General features: G+C 39.1%; 1 protein-coding gene across 2 annotated transcripts in view; it reads right to left on the bottom strand.

Moving 5' to 3' along the window:
* LOC114563951 (carboxy-terminal domain RNA polymerase II polypeptide A small phosphatase 1) overlaps window positions 1-16,700 on the bottom strand; it is a 32,521-nt gene that overhangs the window by 10,841 nt on the left and 4,980 nt on the right. The window contains exon 2 of one of the 2 annotated variants that reach the window (XM_028590991.1): window positions 4,356-4,504. In XM_028590991.1, the coding sequence (XP_028446792.1) occupies window positions 4,356-4,504 (149 nt within the window). Of the gene's footprint in view, window positions 1-680; window positions 3,855-4,355; window positions 4,505-16,700 lie in introns of those variants that run through there. The other variant, XM_028590990.1, reaches the window with a different exon arrangement.

Below are 16,700 nucleotides of genomic sequence, written 5' to 3'. Positions count from 1 at the left end.
ACCTAATGCTCCTTGCTTACCCCATTTAAGTTTAATTGAGCCTTCAAGCCCCCAACATGAGCAGCAGTGACAAATTATAAGTAATTACTATACATACATACATACATACATACATACAGTATATATAAATAATAAAAATAAATACCATCCCAATTTGTAGGTGTAGACTTACAGCACATTCTGTGTGTGTCTTGTCACTTAAGAGACTGAATTGTGTTCTTGTGTTTGTGTGAGGGGTTACAGGAAACCTTGGATGCTACAGCTGCTGCCCCGTTGATGGAGCATGTAAATATCACCATACTGTGGCCCGTCCTTCAACAAGTGGCCGAAGATCGGTGTTTGTTAATGAGATTCTGATGCTAAAAACAAGCTGGTGTGACCAGACTTGCAGCCTCTAACACTGATGCACGTGCTTGTCCGTGTAGAGTGAAATGCCACATGAGGATAATGGGAGTTTGACACACATACCACACAGTCTGCTAAGCTGAGATCTCTTGTAACTTATTCCACAGTTGCTGGTACAGTCTTAATGATTTAAAAATAGACCAACAGCATTGATGACAGATTTGCCTTGATTCTGGCATAATTTATGGTTTCTCCCACAGTTCTGAAAACTCAAATTGTATCTACTCTACTACTGTATCAACACTTCACAGTTAAGGTGCAAAGAAGTATTATACCTCCTCTACTGGCGGAATGCAGTACTCGCATTCACAAGGCTCCGAGGATATCTCGTCGCTCCACTCGTCCTCGTCCAAATCCGCTCTTTCAGAGGCCTCGTTTTCCTCAGTCCTTCCCTCATTTTTTGTAAGTTGTGTGACAACACTGTGAATAATATCTAAAGTAGGTTTTATTTCTCTTGCCTGTTCACCTAATCCAAAGTCCCCTTCTGATTCCGGAGTTTGTTTGTTGGCTGTTTTTTCCACAACAGAGCAGTTGGCAAAATTCTCACTAAGTTCAATAACTTCAGTAATTTCAAATCGGACTGCTTTCAGGGATAAAAGAGCATCTTCTCTTTCATTCCATGAAGCATCCCCAGTAATCATCTGATCATATGATCTTCCTTCCATAATAAATCCATTCAGGGCTTGTTTAACAGACGACTGAATGCTTTTAATCTGATATACATAGTATTCCTCAACACCTGGCTCACACATCTCTTCATTTCCCTCGTGATCTACAAGTGACCAATATGGCTCCATTTCTGAACATGCCATAAATACTTTGTCTTCGGGCACAGTAACAATGAAAGTTGTCTGTAAATGTCCAGAGGCATTGTCACAAAGAGAGTCATATTTCTCAGCAACAAAGCTTTCATCTTCATAAGCATCACCTTCAACAGAGATGTCATCTGCATATGGCGCACTCATAATGTCCTTATTACCAGAGGACAGGCAGACCTCAGCTTCTTCTTCATTGTAGATTTCAGGAACATGGCTGTCGAGCAGATTAGTGTCCTCATCTTCCTCACAATTCTCTGCATAAAGGGCATAAACTTCTGATCCGTCATCTTCATCTTCATCCCCTGATAAACTTGATCCGGATTCTTTAATCCAGTCTTCAGCTTGCTCCTCTGACTCACAAGACCCAGTAGAGGCATCACCTCTCTGACTTGCATCTTCCTCATAAGTATCTTCACATGCCTCTTCAGGAGCATCCAAAAATGCATCAGTTTCCCGGACATCAATTGTTTTTTTGATTTCTTTAGATTTGTATACATTTTTGGCACGTTTCTGTGCCTCAGATTGGACTTCCTCAAGATGCAAGCGGTCATGGATATCTCCCCCGTCGAAGCAGGAGATGTAACGTTGCTTTTGTGCAAACGTGTTTCCGCAATAGTCAGCTCTGTCAAATAGATCAAAGTAATCCTCAATAACACTATCAACAGTAGGGGTTATGTTTTGATCCTCATTACTGCCGTTTATATTGCTTTGCTCCATTTCGTCATCTTCTTCAAAAGATTCCCAGTGCGTATGCTCATCGCTTGAATATTCTTGAGCGGTCTTTTGGGATTCCCCAGATGAATCAGAGCAGAGGTCTGAGGGAATGCTGCCATCAGGACAAGTCTTAAAGGATTTGGTTTCAATAGAAGAACAATCAGAGGAACCGTCTTCTTCAATTCCAAACTCTGAGGTCTTATCAAAACACTGCTCTGAAGTAGCACATTGTTGATCGTACTCTTGGCTTGTTTCAGAGTAATCCGTTTCACACATTTCACAGTGATCCGTGGACATGTTTAATGCAGTGTCATGTGGAGAGTTTTCCTCGGTGAGCTGGTGTGGCTCACAGCATTCACTTGCAAAGTGAACATCTTCACGGTTATCGAAATAAACATGAGCAGGTATGTCGAAATGTGAGGAATTGACATCCTCTGATGACGTGCAGGACTCTTCGTCAATAGGCTCAGATTCAGTTTGCTCATCTTCTTGTTCAGGTTGACAGCGCTCTTCTTCATCATCATCATCATCATCATCATCATCATCATCTGTGCATTCATCATACTCAAAACGTTCCGTGCCACAGTCCAGTAAGTCCACTGAGTCAGAGACATTAGGTGTGAAACCAGTCATTTCACATTGCTTAGAGTCCTCTGTTGATGTGTCTGGTTCAAAGCACTCACACTGCTGATCAGAAGGCTCGTCATGTTGCACAAAGTCGAGGTGGTCTGTGCATTCCGGTATGAAATCAGACATTTCACACTGCCCAAAACCATCATGGTTCACTGCCAATGTATTTGGCTCAAAGTCAGAAGACTCAAACTGTTGATCAGAGGGCTTGCATTGCTGAAATAATTGGAGGTTCTTTGCACAGTGTTCACAGCAAGGGCTACATTCGGAAGCTAAGCTATGATTAGCACAGTGCTCAGAGGACTTGCAAGGTTTAAAGCACTCACAGTGTTGAGCACATTCGTCAAATAGTTGGCTTAACCCCGAAGTCTCACACTCATCAGCAATCTGGTCGGATTCAAAAAATCCGTCGCTTTCTGAGCATTGCTCAAAGCTCTCAGAGTGTCCATTGCAATATGTGCAGGGTTCCGTCTCCTCTCTAGTCATGTTGCAGTGTTCCACACAAAGGATAGAAGGGTCCATTTCTTTGCTGACAACAGTCTGCTCAGTATATTCCACAAGGACCTGTATGCCAAGTTCAGCACTTCCCTTTGAAGGGCTGGTTAAATCGGCCGCTTCTGTTAATTTGGGAACCTGGCATTGTTCAGCAAGCATGGCTTCAGTAGACAGCTGCCCTTCCCCGGAGACTTTACTTTGCTCAGAGTTTTCCAAATACATCAGGAAATGATTTCTTAGTCTGGATTTAGTTTGTTCAATGTTTTTAGTCCATGCTTTGGTTCCGGATCATGCAGAGTCCAAGTCCAAATGACTGGAGGGTCCATTGAGAGTGGTTAGTCACATGACTGGTGAGGGGGGAAGGGGAGTCACTGCGAGCACAGCCCCCAGAGAGAGAAACAGCAACAGGAGCAGCATGCACGTTGATATGACAGTTTGTCACAACCAAAACTGAGCCTAGCACTTGACTCGACCCACCCCTTTGCCAGACACCAAGCAATTTATTTTAGGGACTTGGAAAGACGTGACAAATAACTTCTGGAATATCAAATCTCTATAAAAGGCTGAACTAAGGCATAAATCTGAAATGGACACCTGAGAACGTCTTGACCACTTCAGAACATAACAGCCAAAACCATGCTGTTTTCCAAGAATATATATATTTTCCACCGGAAGTATTGTCAATTGTCCAAAAATGTTAGGTAACGTGATAGTGGTCAATCATTGATGGACTATCAGGCACTGTTTTAGCATACTGTATGTAAAGATCCTAATCATTCACATTTTTCCTATTCAAACAAGCTTTACACAGGAATTCTGTATTTATTAATACACTATTTAATAATTAATTGATAATTAATTATTATAATTGTTTCTAAAATGAAACCCTTTTGAATCCAGGAAATACCATATGCTCTCATTCCCTTCTGATGATTAGTGGAATGTGCCTTGCTCGTAGCACATCTACAGTAGCTGTTTTTTGCTGATTTTTGCAATGCAGTGATCTTCAGATCACACGTCTCTGTAATATTTACACTATGTCTGCCCTTCTGACCATGACACCCAGTCATCTTGATAGATGTCTTAACATGGAGTATTTTTTAAACACTGCTGTACTACTTCTCAGCAGGAGAGGTGCTCTTGTAAACATGAAAAGCTGTGAGCGGCTAAAACATGTTTCACGCTTCACACGGTTGTCAATCATGCTGAACACATGCTGCTCAAAGACGATAAGGGGGAGAGAAAGTTGACATCACAAGAGAGTGAGAAAGGGATGTTAAGAGGTGAACTTACTTTTGACAGAGTCCCATTTTCTTCTACCAAAAGGGGGGAATTGTTTTTTAGTGGCGGTGGCTCTGATTCTTTGCGACATAGACAGCAGAAGAGACTGTCGAGAAGGCCTCTGCGCCGAGGCTTCTTGGAGGTGGAAACTTCATTGGCACCTGGAACAGAGCGAGACAGAGAGGAAACGTAAGGCATGATGCTCATACGGTATCAACGTGACAGAGAAGCATAGATCCCACTTATTCTTCCCCAGTACTGATTTCCGTACTTGAATAACCATAAACCTCGCTAAGTGGAACTGATTAGGATTATTCTTCAGTGTGTAACATCAATGACAGAAGTCACTTCCGCTCTTTGGATTTAGTTCATGTTTACTGTATTGTTCTTTTTATTGTACTGCTACAGTTTTATTTCTTCAAATAGTATCTAATGAAGCTCAGCGCAAATTCTTTCAGGAAGACCTAACAAGTAATCAGGTTCCCCTAAAGCGAATCAGCACTGGAGGCGTCAACTTCTGATAAACCAATCAGGAACGGCCAAGGATCCCATAGGCCTATCACAGCATCACGTCACCGTTTTAAAATCTGCTTCTCTCCCTGTGCTATCAGCTGTCATTCCAGGAAAGGCGTTCAACCCTCCTCCTCCCCTTCCGTCTCCTGTCGTAGTGGTTCTCTGGCTGTTGCTCCAGTACCTCCTCGGTCTGGTCTTCTGGCCCTTCTCCGCCACCACCGGTGTCTGGATTCCATCGGGGGGTTACATCATGGTTCCCTACCCCTATATTAAATGTATTAATATAACGTTGGAGTTCAATCTCCAATACACTGTACAGCTACATGCTCTTGTACATTAAACCTTTTGCAAATCTGCAAACAAGTCTCTCCTGATTGAATTGTGTTTGGACCCTGTTCATACTTGGTTTTAAAATGCATCTTGGGCGATCAGAAGTGGACAGCGCTAACACAAGTTTGAACGACTAAAGAGACGCATTGCGATCAGATCACTCAAACCACTTGCCGAGGTGGACTGGGAGGCATTCGACCACATATCTTTTGTAGTTTAAACGCTAATGCGACATCATCAATGCAGGACGGGGTGGTGGTTTTGGCACGCCAATGCTCTATAACTTGCCCATTTTATAATGAGTTGAGAAGTGAAGTGTTGCGTGCCCATTCATCATTTTGCAGTAATGAAATCTAAACAATTGGTCAGCTGGAGACGCATGGGTGAACAGCGATGTGTCGGCAGTCCTCTTCCGATCGCCGAAACACATTTTAAAACTAAGTGTAAACACATCTGGCCAGGGCTCAGGAACCATTTTAGGGAAGGGCCGATTCGTCGATGTCATCGATTACATAAATGCGTCGACAAGTTTGGCAAAACTTCGAGACTGTATGGCTGCAGTCTGGAGCCTCCCGTGTCATGCCTTCTCGTCTCACGCCGTCCCCGCCTCGAAAACTTCGGTCTTCGAGTCAGTTCCAGTAGTAGGCTACAGGCAAGAGAGTGGTGGATAAGACGAGGACTGTGTCAGCGTTGTTCAGCAGTTGTTGGGTATGTGAGTGGAAATACATCTAACATGCTAACGCATATCCGACGTCATCACCCAGATGTGCCAATCACTGGAACAAGACAAATAAAACTGTCCAACTTCTCCTCCCTACAGTGCTTAACCAGCCTTTAGATACAAATAATTAATTAAGTTAAATTAAAGGGAAAAGAGCTTGGATGTTAAACAAGAGCGTATTCATTATTTTACCTATGGTTAAAAAAGCAAATACAGGTTAATCTCTCGTACACTACTCTTTTTGCACTTGCTCTGTTTACCTTAAGTTTTTATTTTTGTATTCCTCCTGAAAGTGACTTTATTTTGTGGTTGGATTGATAGCCTACATCTGGCTTCAGGTTACACTACAAATTCATTTTACTTGAACAGTGCAGTATTAAACAATTTTAATAAATAGAGATTTTAACCTTATTGAAATTAGTTTTGTGTAAATTGTTAATAATTGAGCAATGGGAAAATAATCGCTAATTGAAAAATGAATCGTTAGATTAATTGAAAAATGAATCATTAGATTAGTCAAATAATCGAAAAAATAATTGCTAGATTAATCGTTTACAAAATAATCGTTTGGGACAGCCCTAAACCATTTTATGATGTTAGAACCAATGCTGATCCAGAATATCTGATCTCTGCATTCCTCAGGCTGGTCTGTCAACAGGACCCCGACTGTGCTGTCATTCTGTGTATTGCTTGACTATGGTTATTTTAGCTGTGCAGCAAAAGGTTAAAATACATTGCATAACCATGTACATATAGGTGTACATTTCAGCCCCAAAATAGTCAGATGAAAACATCCTGGATCAGTTTAATTTCCAGTGTATGTTTTGTTGTTTGAATACCAAGAATTTGCTTAAATAAATAACATAATGACTAACATTGAACAAGGGATGGGCAATATGGCAAAAACATCCATGTCCCACCACAAATTCTGTTCTCAAAGTTAACACTTTACAGATTATTTAAAATGCTTAACAGTTACTTTTCAAAATCCACATGATTAGATCCAGCACTCATTTACTGTTAGACCCGTAATTTCCTTATTTCAAAACAGGGGTGAGCAAATGCCAGGAGTTTAGTTATCATTAAAACAAAATTAAGACTGGTGTGTTACCTGCATGCCAAATTAATGACAGCACACAAGGCCAAATTGCCTCCTAAATTACCATATGACTGGATGATGGCCAACAATGTAGCATTTAAAAGGCTATTTGTTTTAAACCGAGTCCGGTGAACACCAGCACAATGCTCACTCAACAGGTCTTATGACTTAATTTTCATTTGATCTACCTTAACATCACACAAGTTGTACCAAACATCCTATCAACTGGTGTCAGAGTGATGAGAGTTTCCAAAAGAACTGAAAAAGTAGCTGAGCGGTGATGAGCAGTCAGAGCTGTCAGCTAAGTCATTAGTCATTAGTGAGTGTGGCTCACACAGGAATAAATCTGTTGCCCCAGTAGAGAGTATCAAGGACCTGTCATCTTCAATCTCATTTGGGTTTAAATGACTGCAGAGTAGCACAGATGGGCAATGGTCTTGTTTAGCAGATAAAAAATAGAGTCTGTTCACAAATGTTGTTATTACTGACGGCCCAGATAATGAAACACTTTCTCTAATGTGGGAGTATTGAAAACAGAAATGAATTATTAAAAAAGAAGCATTGATTTTAAATTGTTTCAATTTCACTCTATTTAGCAGGTTCTTAACTTTCTACTGATTGACACAAAACTGATATTTTTACTTCTGTTCACTGCAGCACCATTATTCCTAACAATGCTGCCTATTTTCATCACTGCATTAGGATATAATGATTCTAACAATCTGATAATAATTAAGGAAAGAGCTGGACAATTTAAATACAAAAACACAAACCCAGAAATATAAAACCAAAACACCTGAAAATACAGAGTAAAAACAAAAACATGAAATATGGACAAACTGACTCAAGAGTGATTCAATTCAACAACTATCTTAACACAGCACACAAAAGAAAATGCCACAGCTAATTCTAAATTTACAGTTTTTCTCAATTGCTTTGGCACATTTAGGGAAACAAACTTGTCAAAACTCTAAGTACAATCCTCACACCACGTAGTACATTCAGCACATCACTGTGTGACCTGCAAAAGGTGATTAATCAATCAAAATAATTAACTCGTTACAAATGTACAGTGGGGGAAATAAGTATTTGACCCCTTGCTGATTTTGCAGGTTTGCCCACTTACAAAGAATGCAAAAATCTACAATTTTAATCATATGTACATTCTAACAGTGAAAGACAGAATCCCAAAGAAAATTCCAGAAAATCACATCATATGAATTTATTAAAATTGATAACCATCTGATGAGGAAAAACAAGTATTTGACCCCCTGGACAAACAGCAAGTATTCTGGCTCCTACAAGCCAGTTAGTCTTTCTTTAAGACACAGACCCAATCCGAACCAATTATCTACATCAAATACACCTGCCTCACCTCGTTACCTGTATAAAAGACACCTGTCAACACCCAAACAACCAGCATCCAACATCACCACCATGGGCAAGACCAAAGAGCTTTCTACGGACATCAGGGACAAGATTGTTGATCTGCACAAGGCTGGGATGGTCTACAAGAGAATCGGAAAGCAACTTGAGAGAAAAGATCAACTGTCGGTGCAGTTATCAGGAAATGGAAGAAGCACCACACCACCGCCAACCTCCTCGGTCTGGGCCTCCACACAAGATCTTGCCTCGTGGGGTGTCCCTGATCATGCGAACGGTGAGGAATCATCCCAAAACCACAAGGGGGAACTGATGAATCAACTGAAGGCAGCTGGGACCACAGTTACAAAAGAAACGGTTGGTAACACACTACGCCCGTCATGGATTGAAATCCTGCAGCGCACGCAAGGTTCCCCTGCTCAAGAAGAAACATGTACAGGCCCGCATGAAGTTCGCCATTCACCACCTGGACGACTCAAAAGAGGCCTGGAAGAAGGTGATGTGGTCAGATGAGACCAAAATAGAACTTTTTGGCCTCAACTCAACTCGTCGTGTTTGGAGGGCAAAGAACACCGAGTACAACCCAAAGAACACCATCCCCACCGTCAAGCATGGTGGTGGCAACATCATGCTTTGGGGGTGCTTTTCAGCCAAGGGGACGGGACAACTCCATCGTATTGAGGGGAGGATGGACGGGGCCATGTATCGTGGAATTCTGGACCGACATCTCCTTCCCTCAGTGAGAGAGCTGAAGATGGGTCGAGGATGGGTGTTTCAGCACGACAACGACCCTAAGCACACCGCCAAAGCAACAAAAGAGTGGCTGAAGAAGAAGCACATCAAGGTTCTGGAGTGGCCTAGCCAGTCTCCAGACCTGAATCCGATTGAAAATCTTTGGAGGGAGCTTAAAATTGAGTTGCCAGGCGACAACCTCGGAACCTGAATGATTTGGAGGCTGTCTGCAGGGGAGGTGGGCCAACATCCCTGCCGAAATGTGCACAAACCTTGTCACCAACTATAAAAACCGTTTGACATCTGTGCTGACCAATAATGGCTTTTCTACAAAATATTAACATGCTGTTTGTCCAGGGGGTCAAATACTTGTTTTTCCTCATCAGATGGTTATCAATTTTAATAAATTCATATGATGTGATTTTCTGGATTTTTCTTTGGGATTCTGTCTTTCACTGTTAGAATGTACATATGATTAAAATTGTAGATTTTTGCATTCTTTGTAAGTGGGCAAACCTGCAAAATCAGCAAGGGGTCAAATACTTATTTCCCCCACTGTATATAATATAAATCATTGCCATCAAACCAAAAAGGTTCCTTTAGCATTGCTTAGAACTAGACTGTCACAATGCAAAGACATCTTGTCAAATGACAGTGTACTCTAAGTTACCCTCTGTAATATTGTCCAGTTGCTAAAATTGTATATTTAGGCAGCCGAATAGTATTGATGTCAGCCACGGCACACACACACACTATTCTTGCTCAAAGTATGCACACACCAGCCAAACAGAAAGGAAGCTTGTACAGAAAAATATATATACAAAACAGCAAAATTATCAGGAACTGTTGTACAATACGTGCAAGAAAAAAGAAAATATTGCAGCGCAACGAGGGAAAAACATTTGGCATAACGCATTCACCCCTCCCGCCCATCCCCCCACAATCTGCTGTGATATCCTCACCTGTCAGCGTTTGGTTGTTCTAAATTGTGAGCAAACACATACATACATACATATATATATATACACACACACACACACACACACACACACACACATATATACATACATATACACACACATATATACATATATATATATATATATATATATATATATATATATACACATATATACATATATATATATATACATATATATATATATATATATATATATATATATATATATATATATATATATATATATATATATATATATATATATATATATATATATATATATATATATATATATATATATATATATATATATATATATATTGAGAGAACACCAAGGGTTTGCAGAGTTATCAAAAAAAAAAAGCAAAGGGTGGCTACTTTGAAGAATCTAAAAAATATATATATATATATATATATATATATATATATATATATATATATATATATATATATATATATATATATACATACATACATACATACATATATATATATATATATATATATATATATATATATATATACACACACATATATATACAGTGTGTGTATGTATGTATATATATATATATATATATATATATATACATACATATATAGTGTGTGTGTATGTATGTATGTATGTATATATATATATATATATATATATATATATATATATATATATATATATATATATATATATATATATATATATATATACATACATACATACATACACACACACACACACACACACACACACACACACATATATACATAGTACAGTGAGTTACTTTATTTTCATGACTATTTACATTGTATATTCTCACTGAAGGCATCAAAACTATGAATGAACACATATGGAATTATACTTAAAAAAAGTGTGAAATAACTGAAAACATGTCTTATATTTTAGATTCTTCAAAGTAGCCACCCTTTGCTTTTTTTGATAACTCTGCAAACCCTTGGTGTTCTCTCAATGAGCTTCATGAGGTAGTCACCTGAAATGGTTTTCACTTCACAGGTGTACCTTGTCAGGGTTAATTAGTGGAATTTCTTCCCTTATTAATAAAAAAGCAAAGGGTGGCTACTTTGAAGAATCTAAAATATAAGACATGTTTTCAGTTATTTCACACTTTTTTGTTAAGTACATAATTCCACATGTGTTCATTCATAGTTGTGATGCCTTCAGTGAGAATCTACAATGTAAATAGTCATGAAAATAAAAAGGAAACACATTGAATGAGAAGGTGTGTCCAAACTTTAGGCCTGTACTGATTATATATATATATATATATACTGTATATATATCAGTACAGGCCTAAAGTGTGTGTGTGTGTGTGAGTCAGGTTATTATGATTGTTGGTTGCTCCATTTTGCATGTAGGGATTTACACAATGAACGTAGAAGAAGTAGAATTGCATTATAGAATAATATGATTCAATAGCAAACTACTTTTGACCTGCAAGGCTTACTCAATGCATTTTGTGCCAGAGCAACTATAAATGACGATAGTCATGTGAACAAATGACCAAATGTTCATATAAATGGTCATATAGTTTGACAAAGTTTAATAGTCATTCGATGGTTGTGCCAAAACGATTGAGATAAACTGTAAAAGACTTTTTTAAAACCTTTATAAAAACCTTTATGAACCACTCCATTCAGCCGAGCTTCATCCCTGAATCAGTCTGACCTACTTTAAAGTGTTCTCTATGTCGCTGGCCTGTTGACTACTTCATTCAACTGGGGCTGAAAGTGGACAAAGCCACTGGAGAGCTGTCGTTATGCCCTGGGCATGCTTGTTGGGACATAGCTCTCTTGGTCCCAGGATGAAAGGTTTGTGTGCAAACGTGTGAGGGGACTGGGCAGGTGAAGCTTGTCGTGTTAGAAAACATCACGCTGCTCAGTGCATTACCTCTACTGATATTACATTTCAGAGTGCTTAAAATAGCCTGCCAGAGCAGCTGCTGACAGCGGTTAACGATGATATTCTATGTGTATATATATATAGATCCGCTTACTACCACCAGGCCATAAACAGTCACAAACAAAACCTTGTGTCACCTACAATCCACAGCAGGAAATGACTACGCTGTGTGTTTACACTGCACAGAAATGCTTCATAATGAGGACTACATTATAAAGCTGACACTGTAAACTCTGCAGTATTATGTAATTCCAAAATCTTTATATTGATGATGTCTACATTGCAAATGTAAACTGAATCCCAGGCATAGACTGTACAATATTAGTGGACAGAGCATGTGTGACGTCACCCATTGGTTTGTGGTGATCTGCTGTGAGTCGCCGAGTTTGCCGTAACGGGCGCAGCCGTCCTGGTTGCGGATGTGACGATTTTAGACGAGAGGGAGGAGTGAGGGAGGAGCTCCTTACACTCTACGTTACGTTACACGCTTTCACTGGCAATCACATCATAGCCACGCCCTAAAACACCCCCCGCTTTATCGCCGATTTTAAAATCAACAAGATCATAATTCAAAAAATGAACATCATTCTGGGTTGCAGAAGACTTAAAACTAGCGACTGAGACCATAAACTCATTATGAAGATGTTTACTGAGGTAATAAATCAAGTGAGAAGTAGGGTCACTTTCTCATAGACTTCTACAGAAACCAAACTCCTTTTGCAACCGCATGTGTCGCCCCCTGCTGGGATTCAGATAGAATGCAGGTTTAAGGCACTAACGCATTTGCAGTACTTGGCCGAACCGGATGCTTTGTCCACTAATATTAACAGTCTATGATATATTTTCAAGTGGTCAAAGAATGCCAAGTTCAAGTGGAAGTTCAAATTGTGTGACCTTTTGTTTTTTTTTAAATTCACCTGGTTAGTGTCTCAAACCTCCAGGCCACCAGGTCTCCTGATTGACATTTGAGTAGGTGTTGAGTGCATCACTTGTATCATATTTATTTACTCATCATATGAAATAAATCTTTTTGTTGTTTTGGGGACAAAAAAAAAAAAAAAAAAAAAAAAAAGGATCAGCCATAAGAAACAGAATAACCCATGAAACAAGGGACAACTAGGCCTGCCTGACATTCACCCATTGTCTTTATCTTGTGTTGTGTTATGGACCTACCTATAGTTGCAGAGGTGAGAGAGACTGGCAGTTGGAAATGGCTTGTGGAGATTTTTTAAACGTAAAACATTTTTCTTTACTCGTAGCAGGTATAATAATTCAATGTGAAATTGCAAAATTACTAAATTACTAATAATTGCAGAGTTTTCAATCCACCTTTTAATATGAGGCTTAGCTCACTTGAAACTCACCGAGGTGGTACCAAAAAAAGTACAAGGTACTATCCACCGCTTTTGCTAATGTAAAACCAAACACGGGTGAGTCGAATTCAGTAGAGCAGAGTCGCACATAACATAAGACTCTACAGCCATGCTAGTGGCTCTGTGAGGCTGTAACGTGTCTATACAGTATGCAGTGCACAGTGCAAGCTACAGGCTAACGCCAGCATGCTAATGCTCACAATCACAATGTTAGCATGCTGCTATTTAGCAGGCAATGTTGACCATGTTCACCAACTTTGTTTAGCAAGTCGGCACTTGCTAATTAGCACTATACAAAAAGTACAGCTGAAGCTAACAGGAATGTCAGATTGCAGATATTTGGTCAGAAACCAAAGTATTTAGGGGAAAATATTTGTCCTGATGATCATGCAACAGGAAAGGTTAAGGGATAGAAAGTTGTCAAACTTAATCCTGATGGGGATATGCATGTGTGTACCAAATTTCATGGCAATCCATCCAACAGATGTTGTGATATTTCAGACTGGACCAAAGCGGTGGACCAAATAATAACATTGCCGTCCCCTAGTCCCGTTACTAGTGTAGCAAAAATAAAGTGAGCTTGACATGGGTGTCAACCTATGGCCTCAACACAATGCTATGCATCAAGTTAGAAACACTGAAAAGCTATGACAGTTAGATATGAAGTTTTTTAATTTAGTTGTTATTTATTTATTTATTTGGTGATGCATTGTGAATTGGTTAAAAATCTATACATGTTTAAAGATTACCACCGTTTGAGATAAAGAAATTAATTGTGATGCAATTTGTAAAGGGCCTAGGACGTAATCTCTTTATAATTATTTGTCTGAATCATGTGAATTCAGACAGTACTACGTGTTCTTCTTAGTTTTTTTAATTTGAAAATACATTTTTTTTTAAATCTAATTATTATTATTTTTTACTTGATTTTGTTATTTAAGATTAAATACAATTTCAGCTGCACTTTTAATAAGAGGACACATCGGACACAGCTGTTGCACAGTTTAAAAGAACACTTACACACTTTATACAGTATATACTGTGTATATATATGCTAAGCTATGTGCCACACACAGTAAATAGCGTGTGCAGCATACACAGTTTTTCTCTGAGCTGCTCCATGTTACATGTGGGTTGGATCTACATGGCATGCTGGACCAGGGACAACCTTTAAACACTGAACCTCTGCTATTTAAGAGCTACGCACTGATCATAGTTTTATGCAACCAGATTTTAAAGAGCACTGGGGAGATCATAAACCTTGTTTAGCCAAGTTAAACAGAAGCAATCACAGCCAGCTGAGTTCTAGCAAGTAAGCTCATTCACTAAAAATAGTATTTTCCATTTATGATTAATCACATTAATGTGATAATAGCTAGATTCCTTAGTTGCACCTAATTTTTTAATAAAGCCTTTTGTTTCAAATCAGTCCCACGTGTATAATTGGGTAGCAGAAATGGGCAAGAAGCAAACTGTACTGCAAGATTCCTCACACCTCTCTGCCCAAGAGGCTCAGACACTGATAACGAGGTTACAGCATATCCAAAGGGGCAGCAACGACCTCACGCCACATCAGCATTTTTTAACCTACTTAGTCGAACGCAGGCTTATCTGGGACGCTTTCAGGCTAGGCATGCCTCTGCACTGCTTCTATTCCTATCCAGACACAGAAAGAAGGAGGCCTCCCACGACAGACTTTCCGCCACTTTGACACCTGATATTCTGTTACAAACTGACAACTCGCTTCACATCCCTCCAGAGCAAATAGTATGGCAGGTTTACGGTGGCCAAGCTGGTCAGGACAGAACCATGTTTAAACAGCTTTGCATCTGAAAATATTCACCTTATGATGAAAAGACTACTGTAGTTATTCCAGTTGAAGTGCTGACTTCAGTGAACATTAGAATGGCTTGATGGTGCAGAAAATGACCACTGAAAATAATCTATAGTATGTACAGTATGTATGTATGTATGTATGTATGTATATATATATATATATATATATATATATATATATATATATACACACACACACACACACACACACATACACATACATAGAAGTGAAGTGCGACCAAACATGGCATGAAACTTTGCAAAGACTTTTGAAAGAAAGTTTCCTGAAGTTAAAGGTCAATACCTATATGGCTGCAGCAATTTGTAAAACTACAGTCAGGCTGAAGACAGCTCCCCCTTTTCTATTTCTCTGGCCCCTCACTTCTGGATAGCGGCCATGTTTTGGACTCCTGACCTCTTGGCCAGGAGGAAGTAATCTAAGAACAGGTTGGAGTTGGCTTGTACGAGTAAACAGGGCAGTGCTGCCACCTTCTGACTGGACTCAGCTTTAATAAAGAGAACAGCAGAAACGCTGCACAGTGATGCTCAGTTAAACACTGGCTGAATTTCCTTTCTTCATCCTGCTTCCCCACATGCTGCTGCCCAATTTGATGCTCTTTGGTTGTGGATAGGTCATTGAATAATTCAATTTTATCAGTTAATTTCGATTCTATAAAAAGGTGAATACCATAGCATGAGAAGCAATACTGCCCTACAAAGGCTAAGAGCAGTATCTCCAATTTTTCAAAAAACATTTTTTTGCACAAATAACAAGTGGAGGATCTGCTCTTCAATCTGTTAAAATTTCATATGGCTACGTAATAAATTTCTTATATAAATTTACATTTTTAATTTGCAGTTTGTATAGAAAAGTAGAGTGAAACCAAGGCAGAATGCAGTATCTGCCCGTACTGCAGTCTGCCTTGGTTTCACTATGATACTGCAGTTTGCCTTTGTATCAGTATGAACATTGTTGCAACTAGCTAAGTGGCATGAGTCAAGTTTTATAGCATACAGTTACTGTATGCTATAAAAACCTCTCTCAGAGAAGAAAGGAACTGTCAAAATGGTTTCACTTTTACGTGGAAAAATGCTGGTGAAACTTGCCTTAAACAACAAGGTACCCAAAATTGGTAAGTTTTAAACCTCTTAACCCTTTTTTTTGTCAGTTGTGTCTGTTTACCTCTTTCTAGCTAGCATTAGCTTTTTTACAGCATTGGGATAGCAACGATACCTTGGGGAATACCTTAGAGAAATTACCTTAAAAAGGTCAAAATTAACGTGTAATACTGACAGCTAGTGTTTAAAAAAAGTTACTGAAGTACAAATTTAAAATACTGGAGAGAGACGTCTCCCCCGCCCCCAGCCCAGACTCAAGGGGAGGAGTTCATTCCCTGAATGATTAAACTTAAACTGTTTGTAATTACATGTGAAGACCTATTCCCAAACTGAAATAAAAGCAATACGTTAATGATTGCCATAAAAGACAGATCTTTT

The sequence above is a fragment of the Perca flavescens genome, chromosome 11 (genome assembly GCF_004354835.1).
Source record: "Perca flavescens isolate YP-PL-M2 chromosome 11, PFLA_1.0, whole genome shotgun sequence".
Lineage (NCBI taxonomy): Eukaryota > Metazoa > Chordata > Actinopteri > Perciformes > Percidae > Perca > Perca flavescens.
The sequence above is the reverse complement of the archived record's forward strand: the minus strand, read 5'-3'. Positions and strand labels throughout refer to the sequence as shown.